This window comes from Epinephelus lanceolatus, chromosome 3 (genome assembly GCF_041903045.1).
Source record: "Epinephelus lanceolatus isolate andai-2023 chromosome 3, ASM4190304v1, whole genome shotgun sequence".
NCBI classification, from domain to species: domain Eukaryota; kingdom Metazoa; phylum Chordata; class Actinopteri; order Perciformes; family Serranidae; genus Epinephelus; species Epinephelus lanceolatus.
This window is the reverse complement of record NC_135736.1, coordinates 48748440-48770122: the sequence shown is the minus strand read 5'-3', so window position 1 is coordinate 48770122 and position 21683 is coordinate 48748440. Positions and strand designations below refer to the sequence as shown.

At 42.5% G+C, this 21683-nt stretch overlaps 2 protein-coding genes across 6 annotated transcripts; both read left to right on the top strand.

Moving 5' to 3' along the window:
* The first annotated feature begins 2388 nt into the window (after positions 1 to 2388).
* LOC144462531 (E3 ubiquitin-protein ligase TRIM21-like) lies at positions 2389 to 8516 on the top strand. 5 transcript variants are annotated; one of them, XM_078166550.1, is made up of 5 exons: positions 2390 to 2641; positions 2743 to 2833; positions 5059 to 5341; positions 5481 to 5549; positions 5722 to 8516. In XM_078166550.1, the coding sequence occupies exons 3-5, from the start codon at positions 5065 to 5067 to the stop codon at positions 6810 to 6812; spliced, it is 1437 nt and encodes a 478-aa protein (XP_078022676.1). In that variant the 5' UTR covers positions 2390 to 2641; positions 2743 to 2833; positions 5059 to 5064; the 3' UTR covers positions 6813 to 8516. The 5 variants fall into 5 exon arrangements, with proteins under 5 accessions (XP_078022678.1, XP_078022676.1, XP_078022675.1 ...); XM_078166549.1 differs by having other exon boundaries at positions 5056 to 5341; XM_078166552.1 differs by lacking the exon at positions 2743 to 2833 and having other exon boundaries at positions 2389 to 2641; positions 5056 to 5341.
* Positions 8517 to 8736: 220 nt separating this feature from the next.
* LOC144462532 (E3 ubiquitin-protein ligase TRIM21-like) lies at positions 8737 to 17374 on the top strand. Its single transcript, XM_078166557.1, has 3 exons — positions 8737 to 8976; positions 10094 to 10651; positions 15969 to 17374. Exons 2-3 carry the CDS (start codon positions 10096 to 10098, stop codon positions 17054 to 17056), a joined length of 1644 nt encoding a protein of 547 aa, XP_078022683.1. The 5' UTR covers positions 8737 to 8976; positions 10094 to 10095; the 3' UTR covers positions 17057 to 17374.
* The last annotated feature ends 4309 nt before the right edge of the window (positions 17375 to 21683 follow it).

Below are 21683 nucleotides of genomic sequence, written 5' to 3'. Positions count from 1 at the left end.
CAAGTCCACAAGAAGACAAGTCTACAAGTCCACAAGAACACAAGTCCACAAGAACACAAGTCCACAAGAACGCAAGTCTACAAGTCCACAAGAACACAAGTCTACAAGAACACAAGTCCACATGAACACAAGTCTACAAGTCCACAAGAACACAAGTCCACAAGAACACAAGTCTACAAGAACACAAGTCCACAAGAACACAAGTCTACAAGAAAACAAGTCTACAAGAACACAAGTCCACAACAACGCAAATCTACAAGAACACAAGTCCACAAGAAGACAAGTCTACAAGAACACAAGTCCACAAGAACACAAGTCCACAAGAACACAAGTCCACAAGAACGCAAGTCTACAAGTCCACAAGAACACAAGTCTACAAGAACACAAGTCCACAAGAACACAAGTCCACATGAACACAAGTCTACAAGTCCACAAGAACACAAGTCCACAAGAACACAAGTCTACAAGAACACAAGTCCACAAGAACACAAGTCTACAAGAACACAAGTCCACAAGAACACAAGTCTACAAGAAAACAAGTCTACAAGAACACAAGTCCACAACAACGCAAGTCTACAAGAACACAAGTCCACAAGAAGACAAGTCTACAAGAACACAAGTCCACAAGAACGCAAGTCTACAAGAACACAAGAACACAAGTCCACAAGAACACAAGTCTACAAGTCCACAAGAACACAAGTCTACAAGAACACAAGTCCACAAGAACACAAGTCCACAAGAACGCAAGTCTACAAGTCCACAAGAACACAAGTCCACAAGAACACAAGTCTACAAGAACACAAGTCCACAAGAACACAAGTCCACATGAACACAAGTCTACAAGTCCAGAAGAACACAAGTCTACAAGAACACAAGTCCACAAGAACACAAGTCTACAAGAACACAAGTCCACAAGAACACAAGTCTACAAGTCCACAAGAACACAAGTCCACAAGAACACGAGTCTACAAGTCCACAAGAACACAAGTCCACAAGAACACAAGTCTACAAGAACACGAGTCCACAAGAACACAAGTCTACAAGAACACAAGTCCACAAGAACACAAGTCCACGAGAACACAAGTCTACAAGAACACAAGTCCACAAGAACACAAGTCTACAAGTCCACAAGAACACAAGTCCACAAGAACACAAGTCTACAAGTCCACAAGAACACAAGTCTACAAGAACACAAGTCTACAAGAACACAAGTCCACGAGAACACAAGTCTACATGAACACAAGTCCGCACAAGAACGCATATTGAGAACCGGCTTATGTGATAAAGTCATGTCCAAACATGAGGAAGAACAAACCTCTCCATCAGAGCTGCAGTGAGAGGCGGAGTGAAACCGGACATTCATTAGGTTCGTTCGAGATGAGCCAGGCCTGCACAGATTCGATCACTGGCGACCGGCGCACAATGCATGGGTCAAACTATGGGGCTCCCCATCACTTCTTATTGCCTGGGCGAGTGTTAAATGACTACATAGCAAGCATTACACGGCATCACATCACAGATAGTGAGGGGTGAGTGCAGTTGGACCACTAGGCCCTGAAACCCAGTGGTACAGGGTACCAATCCTGCACCCTGACTGCAACGTCAGACCCATTGGTATAGCTATTAAGAATACACTCTACCTTGCTACAGCTATCCATCATAGTGTTGAGCATTGAAGACAGCCACATAATAATTCCAGGGGAGTAAAAGTCCTTTGTAGCTCATATATTTAGAAATAAAAGCATAAAATACCCCATAGTCCCATTGTAACTCAACTGAAACTTATTGACTAACTCTGGAAATTTAAGACTCGACCAAGTCCCAATGTCCTCTACAGAGGACGTGATAAAAAATAAATAAATACTATTTTTGATGGGGGTTTTTTTGATGCAAAATGTGTTTTTCAAGTCTAATACTTAAATTACATAAAACAAATCTTGATATCAAAACTTTTTTTCCTCTGGGTCCCAGGAGGATATTAACATTGGACTTTTTTAATTATTGAAGTATTTAGCAACACAGAGACTTGTGGTCAGAGGGATGTGAGGATTCTCAAACTAACATCAGATGTGAAGCCCTGACTGTATCTGACTGATCTTTAATGAAAGCTGTTGTCTTGTATAAAATATGAACCTTATAGTCAAACACAGTTTATTCAGCCTGTGTAGTTGAGGGGACAGGTCAAACTGATATGATGCTGATTTACAGGAGAATTCATATCAAATGGAGGATAAACCATAAACATAAACTACAGATCACCTGTAAAGCATTTTAATAAATGTATCTATCATAATTAAAACAACTGGAGACTGAGAACAAACTGATATATGGGTCTGATCACTTTTTTAATGAACTGACATCATTCCAGACAGGATGTGAGTGTGTCTGTGACTTCCTGTACGGACTGAAGGCTGCTGCTGCAGCTTTTTGTCACCGCCCCCGCTGCGGCCGCCTGCTCTCGTCTACTTTCCAGGCGGGGCGCAGTTCATCTTGAACTAACGTAACATTTCAACGTCATACTCCTTACATGAAACTACACGTTTGTAAGCGTCGCTGTGGAGTTCAAGCAGTCGAGACGAATCTGTTTCTACCCCAAAGACACATTTCAACAACAACACAGCGCAGTCTCTGCTGAACACTGGTGAGTACAGCTGATCATGTTTTCTGTGATTTCTGTTCACTTGTGTTTTAACAGTATAACATGATGTTGCTCAGTCTGGTTCTTTTTCATCCATTGTACAGAGTGACAAACAGGAAGCTGATTGACTGACTCTTCTTTGTCCTCTGCTTTATTCATGTTAAGAGATGTTAATCGTGTTGAAGGTCATTGAAGGTAGGCGTGTTTCCCTGCTCACATACCTGTTTATTTCAACAGGCAGGTGTTCAGGTGATTTTCACCCGACGTTAGTGTTTGAGAGTAAAATATTTTTTGGGTGGATTTTAGCTGAAGTTAGTGTTTGTGTATTAATTATCATGCCAACAAGTGAGTAAAACACAGCTAAGTTTCCTTTATGTTGGTAATCATTAACTATATTTCTTCTTTGATATGAAAGCTACGTTGTCTAGCTAGCTACAGGTAAATTTGTCGCAGTCATAGAGAAAAAAAATGTCTGGAAAACCAGTGAAATACATGTCCCAGAAAGAAAAAGAAGAGCTTCTGTTCAGGGAGAGCATTGATGAAGATGTTGATGATGTGGAAGCAGAACTGATGTGTGACAGTGACAGTGATAAAGACGACAAACCAGAACTGAGTGGTGATGATGATGGTGAGGAGGATGATAGTGATGGCATTGAGCCTAGCACTTCACGTCATCAGAGAAAAGAAATATAACATCATGATTCCAGTAGGCCTACCACCAGACAAATGGCAGCTCCAGGTGTGTGTCATCGCCACTACTGCCCTGCCTGTACCGACTGTATGTAAGGTACACGGTATTTAGAATGGTCCTGGAATTTGTATGTTATTCTTATTGAGTGTAATGGTTATGAATAAATATCACTTAGTGGTAATTTCCAAGAGAATTCATATGGTCAAAAAAATGTTATACTCATTTTTCCCTTCTAAAAAAAAAGCCATTCTTTGTTTATCTCTCCCACAGTTGTCAGTGATGCTGGGAGACTGTGCCTTCACTAGACAAGGCTCACATGTCCCAGGAACATGTGGACCAAAGAACAAGTTCCCAGCTCCATTATTTATTTATTTTTTTAGGAATCTTTCTTTAACGATTCCCTAATTTTTCACTAATTTTAGAGCCTTTTTATAGGGTCCCCCCATGATACCTTTTTTTCGTTTTATGAGACGTTGTATAAGGAGGAATATAAGAAGGGATGAGAAGTACATTTTATCCGGTATATCGGGTAAAATATACCCGACGTTAGTGATGGTGTTAATAATTGTAATGTTAGTGTTCTAGGGGACTTTGAAGGAAGAGAAGCTAACGAAACACGTGACAGACGTCAGCTCTTTATACGTGTGGTTTTCATTCATTAGCGTTTTGCTTCAACATTTACCAGTGCCGTGCACAGACATTTTGCAGAGAAGGTGCTCAAGTGGAAAAAAGGGAATACCCTTAGCTTGTGTTTTTGGATGCTTAAAGGGCTGGTGTAAACAAACAAATTAACAAACAAAACAAAACAAAACACACAACAGTTTACACATGCAGAGTGCACCCTGCTGGGAGGTTTCTATCCGCCAGCACCAGAGGGTTTCTTGAGCAGGAGAAATGTCTGTCTGACATATGAGTTGTCTCAGTCTCTACACTACATGCACCTCGCAGCTGCTACACATTCACTTTCTACAATCATCATTTATTTATAACATCCAAAAACAAAGAAAACAATGACACACTCTGCACGTTGTCGTGCTCTATAAAGTAAATAACTGTCACAATCAACAAATCTTTACACTGAATTTAAAAATGCTGTTCTCTGAATTAATGAAATAATAAAACAACAATCTATCAATTCAATTCAATTAATTTTATTTATAAAGCCCAATATCACAAATCACAATTTGCCTCACAGGGCTTTACAGCATACGACATCCCTCTGTCCTTATGACCCTCCAAATTACAAAGTAGTCCTCTCCTCTCCTCTCCTCTCCTCTCCACTCTTTGCAGACAGCATGTTAAAGCAGAATGAAACCATATGTCAGATTTGTTTAAACCAGTTATTATTGCTGCAGTGTGGGAGATGAAAACAATATTTCAAGTTGAGTTTTGGTTTAAAAAGACATCCATTCAGTGTCTGTCTCTGCTCACACTGGGCAGTTGGTGAAAACGAATCTGGCAGAGTTGGAGGGAGATGATGTGATTATACACCAGACTAGCTTACTTGTTGTAAAGCTTAATGGTGGTTGACTGCCTGAGTTAGACTCACTGTAGTGAGATGTTTTAATAGTGGTTTAGTTTCATAACTCTGGCAAACAATGACGAGGCTCAGGGTAAACACTATTGCTAGCTGGTTTTTCATGAAGGCGGGTCAGGACGAAGTGATGCTGCTGTGACACATCTGTGTGACAGTTTTCCTTCAGTTGACAAAATGCTCTGATTTTAGCAGGAAGCCATGATGACGGCAGAGGACCTTTTGAACGCTCTGGAGGATCTGAGAGAAGATGAATTTAAGACCTTCAAATGGTACCTGCAGCAGCCTGACATCCTGGAAGGCTACCAAGCCATCAAAGTGTCCAAACTGGAGAAAGCAAAAAGATGGGACACAGTGAATGTGATGGTGAGCAGCTATAAACCTGATGGAGCTCTGAATGTGACCAAGAAGGTCTTAGAGAAGATCAACAGGAATGATCTGGTGCAGAGTCTGTCAGACACCAGCTCAGGACCACGAGGTCAGTCACACCTTTTTATTTTGTATTTTCAGGCAAAAACAGTGAGTTGACATGAGCAACACAATACTTGTAGAGGAACAGGCTCTTTGTACAGACACTTATATTCACCAAACAACAACACATAACCTGTCTCACATAGTGTCAGTGGATGTCAGTGATGATGGAGAGACTTCAGAGAACAGACGAACTTCCTCCTCTCAGAGCGAAGGTAAAGCTGCTGTATTGTCTGAAGCCCTGAGAGACAGAGTTTAGATTTAAAGGTTGAAGTGTATGTTTTATTTTCTTTTGAGACATCATGACTCCATTATAACTGAGCTTAAGTAAAGACAGGAGAACCCACTGACACCAGACATGTGTCTGCATGCTCTGCTCTGTTTCAGGCCAGAAGACACATGATGTTGTTCCTCTGAAAGAAGAATATGAAGAAAAGAAGGCTGAGCTGGAGGCTGAAATTCAGCAGATGATCCAGAAGAGACAACTGAAGATTCAGGAGATGAAACTCTCAGTCAAACTCAGTAAACAAGATGCAGACAGAGAGATAGCAGAAGGTGTTAAGGTCTTCACTGCTCTGAAGGAGTGTGTTGAGAGAGGCCAGGCTAGTTTTACTGACACAATCAAAGTGAAGCAGGACACAACAAAAAGAAAAGCTCAATCTTTCATCAGTGAGCTGGAACAGGAAATTTCTGATCTGAAGAAGATAAAGACTGAGGTGAAGCAGCTTTCACCCTCTGAAGACCACCTCAGCCTTGAACAGTGTGTCCAGTCCCTAAAAGCCCACCGATCATCAAGGACTGGACAGAGGTCAGCATCTGTCCATGATGAGGGGACTGTGGTGAGAGCTGTGTCTCAGCTGGAGGAGACACTCAGTGAACAGATGAAGAAGCTGGTCGCTGAGTCTGAGCTGAAGAGGGTCCAGCAGTATGCAGTGGATGTGACTCTTGATCCTGATACAGCATATCCTAAACTTGTCCTGTCTGATGATGGGAAACAAGTGACTCATGGTGATGTGAAGAAAATTGTCCCAGACAACCCAGAGAGATTTTCTTGCTGTTTTTTTGTTTTAGCAAAGCAGAGTTTCTCTTCAGGCAGATTTTACTTTGAGGTTCAAGTTAAAGGAAAGACTAACTGGGATTTAGGAGTGGCCAGAGAGTCGATCAACAGGAAGAAAAACATCAGAATGAGCCCTCAGTGTGGTTACTGGACTGTATGTATGAGAAATGGAAATGAGTACAAAGCTCTTGCTGGCCCTCCAGTCCGTCTCTCTCTGAAGTCTCGTCCTCAGAAGGTGGGGGTGTTTGTGGATTATGAGGAGGGTCTGGTCTCCTTTCATGACGTAGATGCTGCAGCTCTTATCTACTCCTTTACTGGCTGCTCCTTCACTGAGAAACTCTTCCCATTCTTCAGTCCCTGTAATAATGATGGTGGTAAAAACTCTGCACCTCTGATCATCTCTCCTGTCAGAGTAAAATAATCACTTCTCTTATTTTATGTATTGATTTATTTTTATTCAAAGAAACATTTAGTTTGAAAACTGTAGTTTATATGTGATTTTCTACAGACTTGCGATTGATTTCTACTTCATTAAGATTATTCCTATTACAGACCCTTTCCAAAAAATTAGAATATCATGGAAAAGTTGTTTCATTTCCATAATTCCATTCAAAAAGTTAAACTTTCATAGATTATAGATTCAGAGCCCACAATTTAAACGATTTCAAGTATTTACTTGTTTATTTTTACATAATTTGGGCTTCCAGCTCATAAAACCCACAAAAACAGGAATTCAAAAAATTAGAATACTGTGAAGAAATCACCATTTACTTCTCAGTTTTTGCAGAAAAAAAGAAAGAAATTAGGATCACATCAAATCAATCAAAATATGGTACTTTCAAAACGATATGTCAATCTTCAATACTTGGTTGGGAATCCCTTTGCCTTAATCACTGCCTCGATGCGCCATGGCATTGAGGCAATCAGCCTGTGGCATTGCCTGGGAGTTATGGAAGCCCAGATTTCCTTGATGCTTGCTGTCAGCCCTTCTTTGTTTTTGGGTCTGGTGTCCCTCATTTTCCTCTTGATAATACCCCATAGATTCTCAATGGGGTTTAGGTCCGGCGAGTTGGCTGGCCAGTTAAGCACTGTGATGGCATGGGCATCAAACCAGGTTTTGGTGCTTCTGGCGGTGTGGGCAGGGGCCAGGTCCTGCTGGAAGATGAAATCTGCATCTCCATACAGATCCTCAGCAGAAGGAATCATGAAGTCCTCTAAAACATTCTGGTAGACTGTTGCGGTGACCTTGGATTTAAGAAAGCAGAGTTTACCAACACCTGCACCGGACATTGCACCCCAAATCATGACTGACTGTGGATATTTCACACTGGACCTCAAGCAGCTTGGGTTCTGTTCCTCACCCGTCTTCCTCCAAACCCTTGGACCTTGATTCCCGAATGAAAGGCACACTTTACTTTCATTGGAAAAGAGGACCTTGGACCATTGGCCAACAGTCCAGTCCTTCTTCTCCTTGGCCCAGTTGAGACGCTTCCTACGTTGGCTCAGGCTCAGAAGTGGCTTGACCCGAGGAACCCGACAGTTGTAGCCCATCTCCTGGATGCGTCTGAATGTGGTGGTTTTTGAAGCTGTGACTCCCGCCTCATTCCACTCTTTCTGGATCTCTGCCAGATTCTTGAATCTTCTCTGTTTGATAATCTGCTGAAGCCCACGGTCATCTCTTTTGCTGGTGCATCTTCTCCTGCCACATTTTGCCCTTCCACTAGACTTTCCGTTGATATGCTTGGACACAGCACTCTGTGAACAGCCAGACAGCCTGTTTTCGTGGGTTTTATGAGCTGGAAGCCCAAATTATGTAAAAATAAACAAATAAATACTTGAAATTGTTTAAATTGTGGGCCCTGAATCTATAATCTATGAAAGTTTAACTTTTTGAATGGAATTATGGAAATGAAACAACTTTTCCATGATATTCTAATTTTTTGGAAAGGGTCTGTATATGTATCTTATTACATAGGTAACACATTCGTTTCTGCAAACTTTTGTTTCTGGTTTTAGAAGTTCTGATTCAGAGTGATCTTTCTTGGTGATGACACATGTTGTATTTGTTGTTTGAGCTGATGGTAATATGTCGTACGAAGAACCACAATAAAAATAAGTCTGAGAAGTTACTGTGTTATCGTTGACATGTTGCAGAAATGTGTGATGTCTCCGTCTTTGTGTCCAATAAACTAAACTCTTCTGGTTAAAATAAAGCTGAGGCACCTTAAAGTTCACACACACATAATTAAAGTTAAGCAGCACCTTCTCACACACCTCACTCCTCCCACCTGTCAGGCACAGCTCCACCTTTGCTCCATATTATCCAGAGAAAACCCTGGTGCTTCCCAATAACTGTGTAAATCAGAGGGAGGAAACAAAACCTGACCAACAGAGCTGCAGTGAGAGGCGGAGCAACACTGGAAAGAGGAGAGCTGCAACGTCACACTCCAGAAATGAAAGTAAAGTTAGTCAGAGTGTGAGCCACGCTGCAGTCGAGACAAGTCTCTGTTTCTCTCTAAAAGAAAATTCACACTGACTTCATCAGGTCTTTGTCAACAACACAGCAGAGTCTCTGCCCAACACTGGTGAGTACAGCTGATCATATTTACACTTTCAACAACCAGGACTAACACTAAACTTCAGCTACACTCAGACAGCAAGTTCCACTCTTTTCTCTTCATACTTATGAAACGGATAACAATATAACTGTGGCTGTTTGTCCACAGACCCACTGTACAGTAGCTCACTTTGACAGCTTTAAACAGTCTCTGTGTGTCAGGTAGTGATGTGACGACCGAGTCTTTGAACTGGCTCTTTGAAGTGAACGAGCCAGTTCCTAATTTCTTTGTTTTTTGCTTTCATTTACTCTGTATCCATTAATTTCAGATTATTTGATCCAGATTCATTTGAGAGAGACTAGTTAGTGAGGGAGAAAGACAGTGCAGCTGCTCACTTGTTCACTTCAAAGAGTCGGTTCAAAGACTCGGCTCGTTCGCGAACATCACATCCCTAGTAGGAACTTAACCCACTATCTGCTAACACTTGCTTGTATTGACAGGCTTGTTGTTTATAAAGGGCGTTGCTATGGCTACACCAAACTTTATATCTGCGGAGTCTATTCTGGGTCCATGTTACAATATCCAGATCACGTGATGCGATAAATCAGCAATGCGATTCGTCGTTGAACCCACTATCAACCCCCCTCACACACACAACAAAAACAAAACAAAAAACAACAACGAACGAACTAACGGCATCTTTGAACCGGCTCTTCAAAGTGAACGAGAAATCCCATCACTAGGTCACTTTAACTGATCACTTCCTACATACTGCTTTCTGTACTTCCTCTAGTTGTTTCACAATAAAAGCCTCTAACAGAGAACCAGCAGGAGGCTTTTAATGTGAAGCAGCTGGAGGAAGTGTGATGCTTTGCTTAAATATAAACTGATCTACACAACAAGATGTGAACATATTCTGTGCTGTTTTACCAGTTTGGTGAGTTCGTCAGCACGACTTAAGTGATTGCAGTTGCTCACAGCTCAGTGCAGGTCAAAACACAGCATGTATGATTAAATGCTACATTACCCAATATCATATGTTAAACTTAAAGGAACAGTAATAACATTCCTGTCAGTTGAAACAAATTATTAAAACTGTAAAATGAGTGTTTGTATGTTTTTTTCTTTCCCACTACATATGTAGATATGGCTGCTGCAAACTATCTGCCATCTGAAGATCAGTTTCTGTGCTGCATCTGTCTGGATGTGTTCACTGATCCTGTCAGCACACCATGTGGACACAACTTCTGCAAAAACTGCATCACTAAACACTGGGATACAAGCTACAGGTGCCAGTGTCCCTTATGTAAAGAGACTTTTACCATAAGACCTGATTTGAGGGTTAACACTTTGCTAACTGAGATGGTCGCTCAGTTCAGACAGTCAGCTCAACAGAAAGCCAGCAGCAGCAGCTCACAGCAACAAGCTGCCAAACCAGGAGAATTTCCCTGTGACGTCTGCACTGGAACCAAACTGAAGGCCCTGAAGTCCTGCCTGGTGTGTCTGGCCTCCTACTGTGAGACTCACCTGGAGCCTCATCTGACAGCTTCACGTCTGAAAAGACATCAGCTGATCGACCCTGTGGAGAACCTGGAAGACAGGATGTGTACGAAGCACGATAAACCTCTGGAGCTGTTCTGTAAGACCGACCAGACATGTGTCTGCATGCTCTGCACTGTTTTAGACCACAAGACACATTATTTATTGCCTTTATTTAACCAGGTCGGTCCCGTTGAGACACAATGATCTCTTTTTCAAGGGAAGCCTGGCCAAGACAGCAGCATAGAAAAGTTGCAACAATTATAAGACACACAGCAACAGAGATAAAATACATTACAGAATAGAAGCAACAGGACTAAAACTCCGGATTCACATTAAAACAAGAACAAGTGCGGTATGAAGCTGCTCCAATTTCTCTCACACGAGTTTTCAAAGATCCAAGGTTGATGAGCTCCTTTAACTTTAGAGTTTTCTGCAGTGCATTCCAAGCAGCAGGTGCAGCGTACTTAAAGCAGTGCTTACCAAATTCAGAATTAACTTTGGGCACGTTTAATACATAAAACTCGTTAGAACGCAAGCGGTAATTGCTTTGGGATTTAGAGAAATAATTACATAAATATTGGGGGAGCAGACCCAAGATGGCTTTATAAATAAAAATATGCCAATGTATAAGGCAGCGTGCTGCCAGAGATGGCCACTCAACTCAAGCATATAAAGTGCAATGGTGAGTGAGGGCTTTACATCCAGTGACAAACCTTAAGGCACCATGATACACGGTGTCCAGAGAACGCAGACAATTTGCAGGGGCATACATATATAAGAGGTCGCCATAATCAAGTACAGGGAGGAAGGTGGCAGCAACCAACTTTTTCCTGGTAGAAAAAGGCCTGAGACACCACCTATCCCCCATTTACAATGCGGCCCTTGCTGCTGTACCTAAGAGATTGAACAACAAAGACTGCCCGAAACTAACCTCAAGTGGCTCAAAGAAACTCAACGACAGTTGTTCACTGGTAACCACACATCATGCCTAACGACTGTTGCTCACCAGTGGCCCCACCCACTCCTAACAACCGTCGTTCACTAGTGTGACTCACCTGACCCAAACAATGGTCTAGTGAAACTCCACTAACGAAGTATTGTCTTATGAGGGTGGTGGGTGTACACCTCCACAGTACACCCCAAAGACAGGGTACCACACACTCAGAAAAGCAACTTGGTATATGCTGTCCAATGCAGTGAGGAATGCAAGGACTCATACATTGGTGAAACCAAACAACCATTAAACAAGCGCATGGCTCAACACAGAAGGGCAAACTCCTCAGGTCCAGTTTCTGCTGTTTATTTACATCTAAAGGAGAAGGCTCACTCCTTTGAGGACAGCAATGTGAAAATCTTGGACAGAGAGGACAGATGGTTCGAAAGAGGGGTGAAAGAATCCATCTACGTTAAAATAGAGAAACCGTCTCTAAACAGGGGAGGTGGCCTGAGACACCACCTATCCCCCATTTACAATGCGGCCCTTGCTGCTGTACCTGGCTCAAAGAAACTCAACGACAGTCGTTCACTGGTAACCACACATCATGCTTAACGACTGTTGCTCACCAGTGGCCCCACCCACTCCTAACGACCGTCGTTCACTAGTGTGATTCACCTGACCCAAACAATGGTCCAGTGAAACTCCACTAACGAAGTATTGTCTTATGAGGGTGGTGGGTGTACACCTCCGCAGAGGTTAAAAACCTGAGTCTTACTCCACTGTTTGTCAGACTAGTGAGGACTAGTCAGACTGATGCGTTGAGAACTGATGAAGCCGCTTGGATAAGAGGCGAAACGTCTTCTAGACAAAATCAAAGTCCAGTTGCCTACGATTTAATTGTTGCCAGAATGGATTTGACCTGGATAAATGAGAATATCCACAGACCTGGTAGAAAAAGAAAAACAAGATCTGTGGCGGAAAAATAATCCCAATTTCAGTCTTAATTTTTTTACCAGGTTTTCTACATGTGGTTTAAAAGAAAGCCGATCATCAATTAAAATGCTGAGATACTTGTAACAGGACAAAAGTTCAATCTCACACCCTTGTAATGACAAAATGCTGGGAGGAGACACAGGTACTTCCCTGCCATTGGAAAATATCATCAGTTTAGTTTTGGCAGCATTTAAGACAAGTCTTAATTCAATGAGCTGACTTTCCACAAGGTTAAAAGCAATCTGTAAGTTGCCAAGGGCCTCGGCAAGAGTGGAGCCACAACAGTATATAACCGTGTCATCAGCATAAAAATGAAATTTGGCATTTGGGATGTTTCTGCCCAATGTATTTACATAAATAACAAACAAAATCGGGCCCAGAACTGAGCCCTGAGGCACACCGGTAGAAACATTTAGCAGAGTGGATGAGCTGCCTTCAAAATAAACACATTGTTTTCTATTTGACAAATAATTATCAAACCAACCAACGGCCTGCTCAGATAAACCTATGTCAAACAGTCGTCGTTTCAGAATAGAATGATCGACTGTGTCGAAGGCCTTAGAGAGGTCAACAAAGAGAGCTGTACAAAATTTCTTATGATCCAGCCAATCTATTGTATCATTGGTGAGTTTGAGGGTGGCTGTAATTGTGCTATGTTGCTTCCTGAAGCCGGATTGATATGGGGAAAGAATGTTGTAAGTATGAAGGAAATCCTTCAACTGGTCATTTACTAGACCTTCAAGGACCTTCGACAGGATGGACAACTTGGAGATAGGTCGATAATTATTTAAACAAGTAGGGTCCCCTCCTTTCAAAAGGGGAAGGACATAAGCAACTTTCCAAATTTCAGGAATACAATTCGTAGTGATAGAAAGATTAAAAAGATATTGGAGAGGTTTGGCAATAAAATCAGCAGCTAGCTTTAAAAAATATGGTTCCAAGTGGTCTGGGCCTGCAGATTTAGAAATGTCGAGAGAGAGAATAGCTCTATGGACCTCTTCCACTGAGAACAACCTAAAAACAAAGGAAGGTTGACCAGCAGAGATATGGCCTAGAGACATGTTACCAACATCTAGGGCAGAAGACACAAGATCAAGGGCAGGCATAGCAATCGTGGAAGAAGACCTAGAGAATAGGGAACCAGAGGCAGAAAAATGATTATTAAAACTATCAAGTATAGTAGCCCTGTCAGTTACAGTAGTAGTATCATTAACAATACAGGATGGGAGTTCGCAATGATTATCAGTGGCTGAGACAGATTTGATCACTTTCCAAAAATTTTTAGGGTCGTTTAAATTTTTTGTTATTGCAGAAAGATAAAAACTGGACTTTGCTTTTTTGATAAGAAAGGTAAAACGATTTCTGAGTTGCCTAAATATAAGTTTATCTGCCTCAGACTGAGTCTTTCTGGCCTTAGCCCAGGCAAGATTTCTATTATGCAGTAAATCGGCTAAGTCAGACGTGAACCAGGGATTATCCCTCCCCTTGACCTTATATTTTCTGAAGGGAGCATGCTTATCAAGCAGGGAAGAGAAACCTTCAGAGAAGAATTGCCATGCAGTCTCTACATCATCAATTAATTCAATACGGTCCCAGTTAGTATTATATAAATCATAGAAGAACCCCTGTTCAACAAAGGCCTTCATATTACGTTTTATCAAAATACGAGGTTTGAATTTTGGAATTTTGGCATTTCTGACTGCAGCAATCACACAGTGATCACTTATATCGTTTGCAAAGACACCTGACATAGTATACTTGTGTGGAGCATTAGTCAAAAACAAGTCAATTAAAGATGATTTGTCAGGACACTTCAAATTGGGGTGTGTGGGGCTTTCAATGAGCTGTGTAAGATTTAATGAAACACAGGAATCTTTGAAGGCATCGGATTTAGAATTTAGCCAATCCCAATTGAGATCACCGGTTAATATTATTTCATTATAGTGCAGGTCAGCTAAAAGCTGATTCAGAGAAGTTAGCACTTCAGCAGTGGCTGATGGGGGTCTATAGCAGCCCACAACAGTGATGAAGAACTCATTTGAAATTTCAAGATTTATGGCTAAGAACTCAAACTGTTTACTAATTGATTTGGACTGCAGGACATTTACATTAAATTTTGTTTTACAATAAATTGCAACCCCGCCCCCTTTCTTGGGACGGTCGGCCCTAAATACATTATACCCTTTAATGGAGATGGCTTTATCAGAATAAGATTTACTAAGCCACGTTTCAGACAGAACAATGACATCTGCATCAGTTGATTTTGCCCAGATATGCAGCATATCAATCTTTGAAGGCAGACTACGAATATTCAGATGGATTAAACCTAGCCCGGTCCTATCCTTAAATTCAGCAGGTGTGTTACAAATAGCGGTACCAGGACCAGGATTAGGCTGGATACCAGAAATCAAGAGTAAAATAAACAACAGAAATCTTTTCCTAGTAATTTCAAGGTTGCTAGGTGTTTCTGTTTTAGAGTGTAGTCTAGCATGCAACATGACAAGAGACTTATCGGACAATATGAAGTTTGATTCTAAGACAGAGGTGCAAACAAGACATAACCATTGTGCAAAAATAAAAGGATCCATATAAGAATGGGTCAGCACTTGTTCACTTCGTTCACTGAGCAAGTTATTAGTTTCAGGGTTTGGAGTAATTGGAGGAGAAAGCACAATAGCTGGTGTGCACTCCCCATGGTAGGTAGTTAACCCAAAGTCCAAGAGAGTCACAGTAGCGATGAGGACCATGAAGAGAGAATGCATAGTACCTGCACAGAGTTCAATCCCAGGAGAGAAAATGGCGTGCAGGAAGCGGTGTATCGCAGAGCAGGGTGGATGGAGCAGGCCGCAGGCTGCAGAGCAGGTTAATGAAGCAGGCTTCAGGCTGCAGAGCAGGGTGGATGGAAAGGCCTCAGGCTGCAAAGCAGGGTGGATGGAGAGGCCGCAGGCTGCAGAGCAGGGTATTGAAGCAGGCTTCAGGCTGCAGAGCAGGGTGGATGGAACAGGCCTCAGAAGCAGTGCAGGATGGGTGAGGTGGATCCCAGGCCCCAAAGCAGTGTATAAAAAACTGCTGTATGCTGCTATAATCCAGGACCAACCTCGAGCCCCGACACAGCAGCTCCAGGCAGAAAGTCAATCACACCTCACAGTTCCAAAAAGCTCAGAGCAAGCCACGACTAGCAAACCAGTCCACAAGCAGAACGAGCAGGCCAGAGCGTACAAGGCAAAGCAGCCTTCCAAAGCAGACAAAACATGAAACAATCCACAGACCTTTGAGAGTTGGCCATTCGTCAGTGCAAAAACCTTAGGTAAAAATCCTTAAAAACACTAAAAAAACACTACAACAAACAGACACATGACAGAGACAAAGGACATGCTGCCATCTTGGTGGTGGGAGGAGTCATGATGCAATGATCCCAATGAATCAAGTGGTTTTTTTGTTTTGCATTCATCTAAAACATCCAGTGTGTGTAGAAGAACACAGGACATCAATTAACATTAAATCCTGACCGATCCTGTCAGCATGTCTAGGGATTCTAATCATCATGTTGTTCCTCTGAAAGAAGAATATGAAGAAAAGAAGGCTGAGCTGGGGAAGACAGAGGCTGAAATTCAGCAGATGATCCAGAAGAGACAACTGAAGATAAAGAAGATCAAACACTCAGTCGACCTCAGTAAGGAAGATGCAGACAGAGAGATAGCAGAAGGTGTTCAGGTCTTTACTGCTCTGAAGGAGTCTGTTGAGAGAGGCCTGAATGAGCTCATCAAAATGATAGAGGTGAAGCAGAGGAGGACACAGAAACTGGCTGAGGCTTTAATTAAAGACCTGGAACAGGAAATCTCTGAGCTGACAAAGAGAAGCACTGAGGTGAAGCAGCTCTCACACCCTGAAGACCACCTCCATCTTCTCCAGAGGATCGAGTCCCTGAAAGCCCCTCGTCTCTTGAAGAACTGGACAGAGGTCAGCATCCGTCCATCTTCACATGAGTGGACTGTGGTGAGAGCTGTGTCTCAGCTGGAGGAGACACTCAATAAAGAGATGAAGGTCCTGCTTGCTGAGTCTGAGCTGAAGAGGGTCCAGCAGTATGCAGTGGATGTGACTCTTGATCCTGATACAGCACATCCTAAATTCATTCTGTCTGATAATGGTAAACAAGTGAAACATGGTAATGTGAAGAAAAATCTCCCAGACAACCCAGAGAGATTTTCTGATGATGTCTGTGTCTTTGGAAAGCAGAGTTTCTCTTCAGGCAGATTTTACTTTGAGGTTCAAGTTGAGGGAAAGATTGAATGGTTTGTAGGAGTGGCCAGAGAGTCGATCAACAGGAAGGGAGAAATCAAACTGAGCCCTAGGTATGGTTTCTGGGCTATACTATTGAAAAATGGAAATGAGTACTGTGCTGCTGCCGGCCCTCCAGTCCGTCTCTCTCTGAAGTCTCGTCCTCAGAAGGTGGGGGTGTTTGTGGATTATGAGGAGGGTCTGGTCTCCTTTTATGACGTAGATGCTGCAGCTCTTATCTACTCCTTTACTGGCTGCTCCTTCACTGAGAAACTCTTCCCATACTTCAGTCCTGGTGATAATTATTTTGGTAAAAACTCTGCACCTCTGATCATCTCTCCTGTCAGAGTAAAATAATCACTTATTTCATGTACTGATTTATTTCTATTCAAAGAAACATGTATTGTGAATCCTGTATAGTTCACATCTCACTCTCACTGACAGAAGAAATCACTGTTTGTAAAGACGCCAAATATGTCAGGCTGCAGTTTGACTTTGAACAAATGTTTCTTTTTGATTTTTTTTACTTGATTATTTTGTCTGGAAAGTGGTTTGATAATTACTGGTGACTTTGGACAAGTTTAATGTGTTTTGTGAACACTGGTGAGATGGTTTATGAGTCACAGAAATCTGTAAATATGTGATTGTTGAATAAAATAAACTAGTTGTTGAACACAGGGCCTGAGTAAGCAGTGACTTGAACATTAAACACTGAACAGAAAAACCTGGTTTATACATAAGTTGTATTTCCTGACAAACACACTGTGTTTCCTGTGGCTGCTTCACAATAAAAGCATCTAGTTAAACTTCAGGCAGATTACACAGTACAGACTGTTTAAAGACATTTCCAATTTAACAATAAATGTGTGGTTTTCCTATTTTCTTTTGTTGCTCAAAATTCTGCATGAAAATCAATATGTTTTTGTATCAGTCCTTTCAAGACAGGTTTAAAGAGTTCATCAGTTGTTGTGTCAAAATGGTGCTGGTGTTATTCAGTGCAATATTAACAGCAGGTAAAAACCATAAGAACCTCAGTGCTGAGTTGACAGTTGCTCGTTGCACTACAGTAACAACAGCAACAAGCTTCCACTTCCTGGTGTTATGGCACAGAGCGACCACTGGATGGACCACAACACAAAGGAACAACCAGCATGGAGTCACTGTACTGTTAACCAAACACTGACACACCTTGATGATGCCTTTGGGCTGCTGGTAGTACAGAGTACTCTTACTCTCCCACTTCTTGATTCCTCTTATTCAGAAATAGGTTGTACTGTCTTCAGTTCATGTTGAGCCATAAAGAACTTGTATGTGATAAAATCATGACCAAACATGAGGAAACTAAACCTCACCAACAGAGCTGCAGACAGCATGCCAATAACACACTCCCTCAAAACTTGTGACATCTGTGTCATTGTGTCATGATCAAACATTTTACAGTATCCTTTTATTGTGACCATCCCAAGGAGCACCTGTGTAGTTATGATGCTCTTTATTCAGCATCTTGATGTGCCACACCTGTCAGGTGGACAGACCATCTTGTAAAAGAAGAAGAGCTCATAAGCCAATAAACTAATCTGATCAAATTTGTGACCAAAATGTCAGAGCAATATATCTGTTTAGGGAATGCAAAGGTCTGAGATCTTTAACTCAAAATTGTGAAAAATGGGATCAAAATCAAGTGTTGCATTTAAGTTTTTGTTCAGTATATTTGGGTCCATTTTTTATGAAGGTAACTTGCATCTGTGTTCTACTTGTTAACAGTCATCAGTTGCTTTTTCAAATAATATTAAATTATTACAATTTTAAATGAAACAATGCCAAACGTTTTATCTGCTCCAACATGTAGGAGCAAATGTAACAGCACTGGAGGCATTTTATTTAAGTTAATTTAACATCTACAACTGTGTACAGACATGTCTACAGCTTCTCGTGTCAGAGGACACAGTTAAAATCTAATTTGTATTTATTATTATATTTCTATTCAAGGGAACAAATGTCTGACTGTTACATGTTGGTCATGTCTACAGGATACAGTACGTGTCATTGATTTACTGGACATTAAAAGGTTAACAGACGTTAACAATAGAAACCACGCTGACAGGATTTTCTACTTTGTGTGAGATACAGTTTGGTTATAACTGGTTTTTAATTTTTTAGTGAATAACAGTGAGATGACTGATGAGTCACAGAAATCTGTAAATATATGGTTGTAAAATAAAAGCTGTAACATAAAGTAGCTGTTGAACACAAGGCCTGAATGAACAGTGACTTTAACACTCAACAGAAAAGTTGAATTTCACAACAAATACATTTTGTTTCCTGGACGGACGAACATCGAGCCCTAGAAGGCTTTAAAGGAATACGTCACCTTCAGAGTGATCATTTGTTTATCAGTTACTCACCCCGCGTTACCTTGAATTCTTGAAGGAAATTTCTTTTGCCTTGCATGCCTCCACTGGGAATAAAGGATCCATAAAACCGAGAAATGTCTCCATGAATAGAAGTCACAGGGGTCCACCTTTAACAACAGCAAAACTACATCAAAACACGTGTTTACAAACGCTCACACAACTCATGCAGTTCAATCCAAGTCATCATTTATCCAGTCGTATGCTCAGCACTTCACAAACACTGAAACTGAAGTGTCCTAATTTGAAAAATTAACGCATAAACCGTCTCACGCAATGAGGAGTAGTGCACCTGAGCACGTGCAAGCCGATGGAAATTCAACCACTTGGCCAGGCGCACTACTTGTTTGCCGAAGTGTTTTAATTCTATATGTCAGTGAAAATGTTTGTGTTGTCTGCTGGAGGTGAACAACACTAAAATTAATTTGAATCACACTTCTCTGACAAAGACTAAATTAAAATACACCATTTATAACTTTGTAGTTGTTGTATTGCATTAAATAGAATTTGTACAAAGATGCTGTTGAACTGTTCCACTGATGCTGCGTTCACATGGTATCAGAGTAAACCTGTTTGAAACCTGTAAATAACATCTCCAAGTGAACGTTCGCGCCAAATTTGAATAATAATGGCTCGTCCTGCAGCTATCGCCAGTTTCCATTCAATTTTCAACCACTTACTCGAGGCCGGGTCGCGGGGGCAGAGGGCCAAGCAAAGTACTCCAGACATCCCTCTCCCAAGAGACGCTTTCCAGCTCCTCCTGGGAGATCCCAAGGTGTTCCCAGGCCAGACGAGATATCCAGCATGGTCTTGGTCTGCCCCAGGGACATGCCTGAAACACCTCTGACGGGAGGTGCGCAGGAGGATCCTGATCAGACGTCCAAGCCACCTCCTTTCAAAGTGAAGGCGCAGCAGCTTTACTACGAGCTCCCTCCCAATGTTCGAGCTCCTCCCCCTATCTCTAACTGTGCATTCACAACAAAAGCGTCATTAGCGTCATAAGCGGACGGCAGCCATTCATTTTCAATGTACGCTTGCTATGAAGGGTGTCTGGAGCGTTGGCAGCAGCGAGCCGCAGCGAGCAGCGCGATGCCAGCGATCGGAGCATCAAGTAGAAGTTGAAAGAAGCTCAACTTTATGCAAATGAGCAGCGACGCTGCCGAAGCAGCAGCGAGCAGCAGCCAATTGCAGACCGTGAATATTCTCAAGGCGGGACAGTGAAAGAAAGAGATCTTCTGCAGCGCAGCTTGAAAGCCCTGCACCTTGGCAGCCTTCTGCAAGCCCTGCCAGAGCTGCCAGGCAGCACGATGCCAGGGACGTGAGTGACGACTTGCGCTCATGACGCTTTTGGTGTGAATGCACAGTAAGGCTGAGCCCAGCCACCCTCCAGGAGAAACTCGTTTCAGCTGCTTGTATCCGTGATCTCATTCTTTTGGTCACTACCCAGAGCTCATGACCATAGGTGAGGGTTGGGACATAGATGGACCTGTAAATCAAAAGCCTTGCCTTCTGGCTCAGCTCCCTCTTCACAGCGACGGTCCGGCGCAGCGCCCACATCACTGCAGACGCCGCACCAAATTGCTGATACGTCTCACGCTCCATTCTATCCTCACTTGTGAACAAGAACCAGAGATTCTTTACCTCCTTTGCTTGGGGTTGTAACTCTCTCCCAACCTGGAGGGGGCAGTCCACCATTTTCTAACATTTTCTGGAACCGTGGCCTCAGACGAGGTGCTGACTCTCATCCTGACTGCTTCACACTCTGCCGCAAACCGCCCCAGTGCATGCTGGAGGTCACAGTGTAAAGAAGCCAACAAAACCACATCATCTGCAAAAAGCAGATATGCAATTCTTGGGTCACCAAACCGGACCCCTTCCTCCCCCCAGCTGCGCTTCAGAATCCTGTCCATGAATATCACAAACACAATCAAAGACAAGGGATAGCCCTGGTGGAGGCCAACACCCACCATAATCGTGTTTGACTTTGTGCAAGTATGTGGACACAGCGATCACTTTGGTCATACAGGGACCGGATGGAGCAGCAACCCCAGTGCCATGTCTTCCTGCAGTACACCCCACAAAACTCCCTGTGGGATGTGGTTGTATGCGTTCTCCAAGTCCACAGTGCACATGTAGACTAGATGGGCAAGCTCCCACAACCCCTCTGGCTTCTTTGAGGCCAACCAAAAGTCCATCTTTGCAGCCGCTTCTACAATGAAGGATTTAACATGGGCCACTCGGATTCCATGTCCCCAACCTCCCCTGGGATGCGCAAAAAATTCCTCTGGAGGTGGGAGTTGAAGACCTCATGAATAGGGGACTCCGCCAGATGTTCCTAGTTCACCCCCATTACGTGTTTGGATTTACTAGGTCTTCCTGGCAGCTTTTCCCAGCATCTGATCCGACTCACTACCAGGCGGTGATCAGTTGACAGCTCTGCTCCTCTCTTCACTCAGAGTGTCCAAGACACACGGCCGTAGATCTGACCACAAAGTCAATCATCGATCTTTGGCCTAGGGTGTTCTGGTACCAAGTACACTTATGAACCTCCCTGTGCTTGAACATGGTGTTCG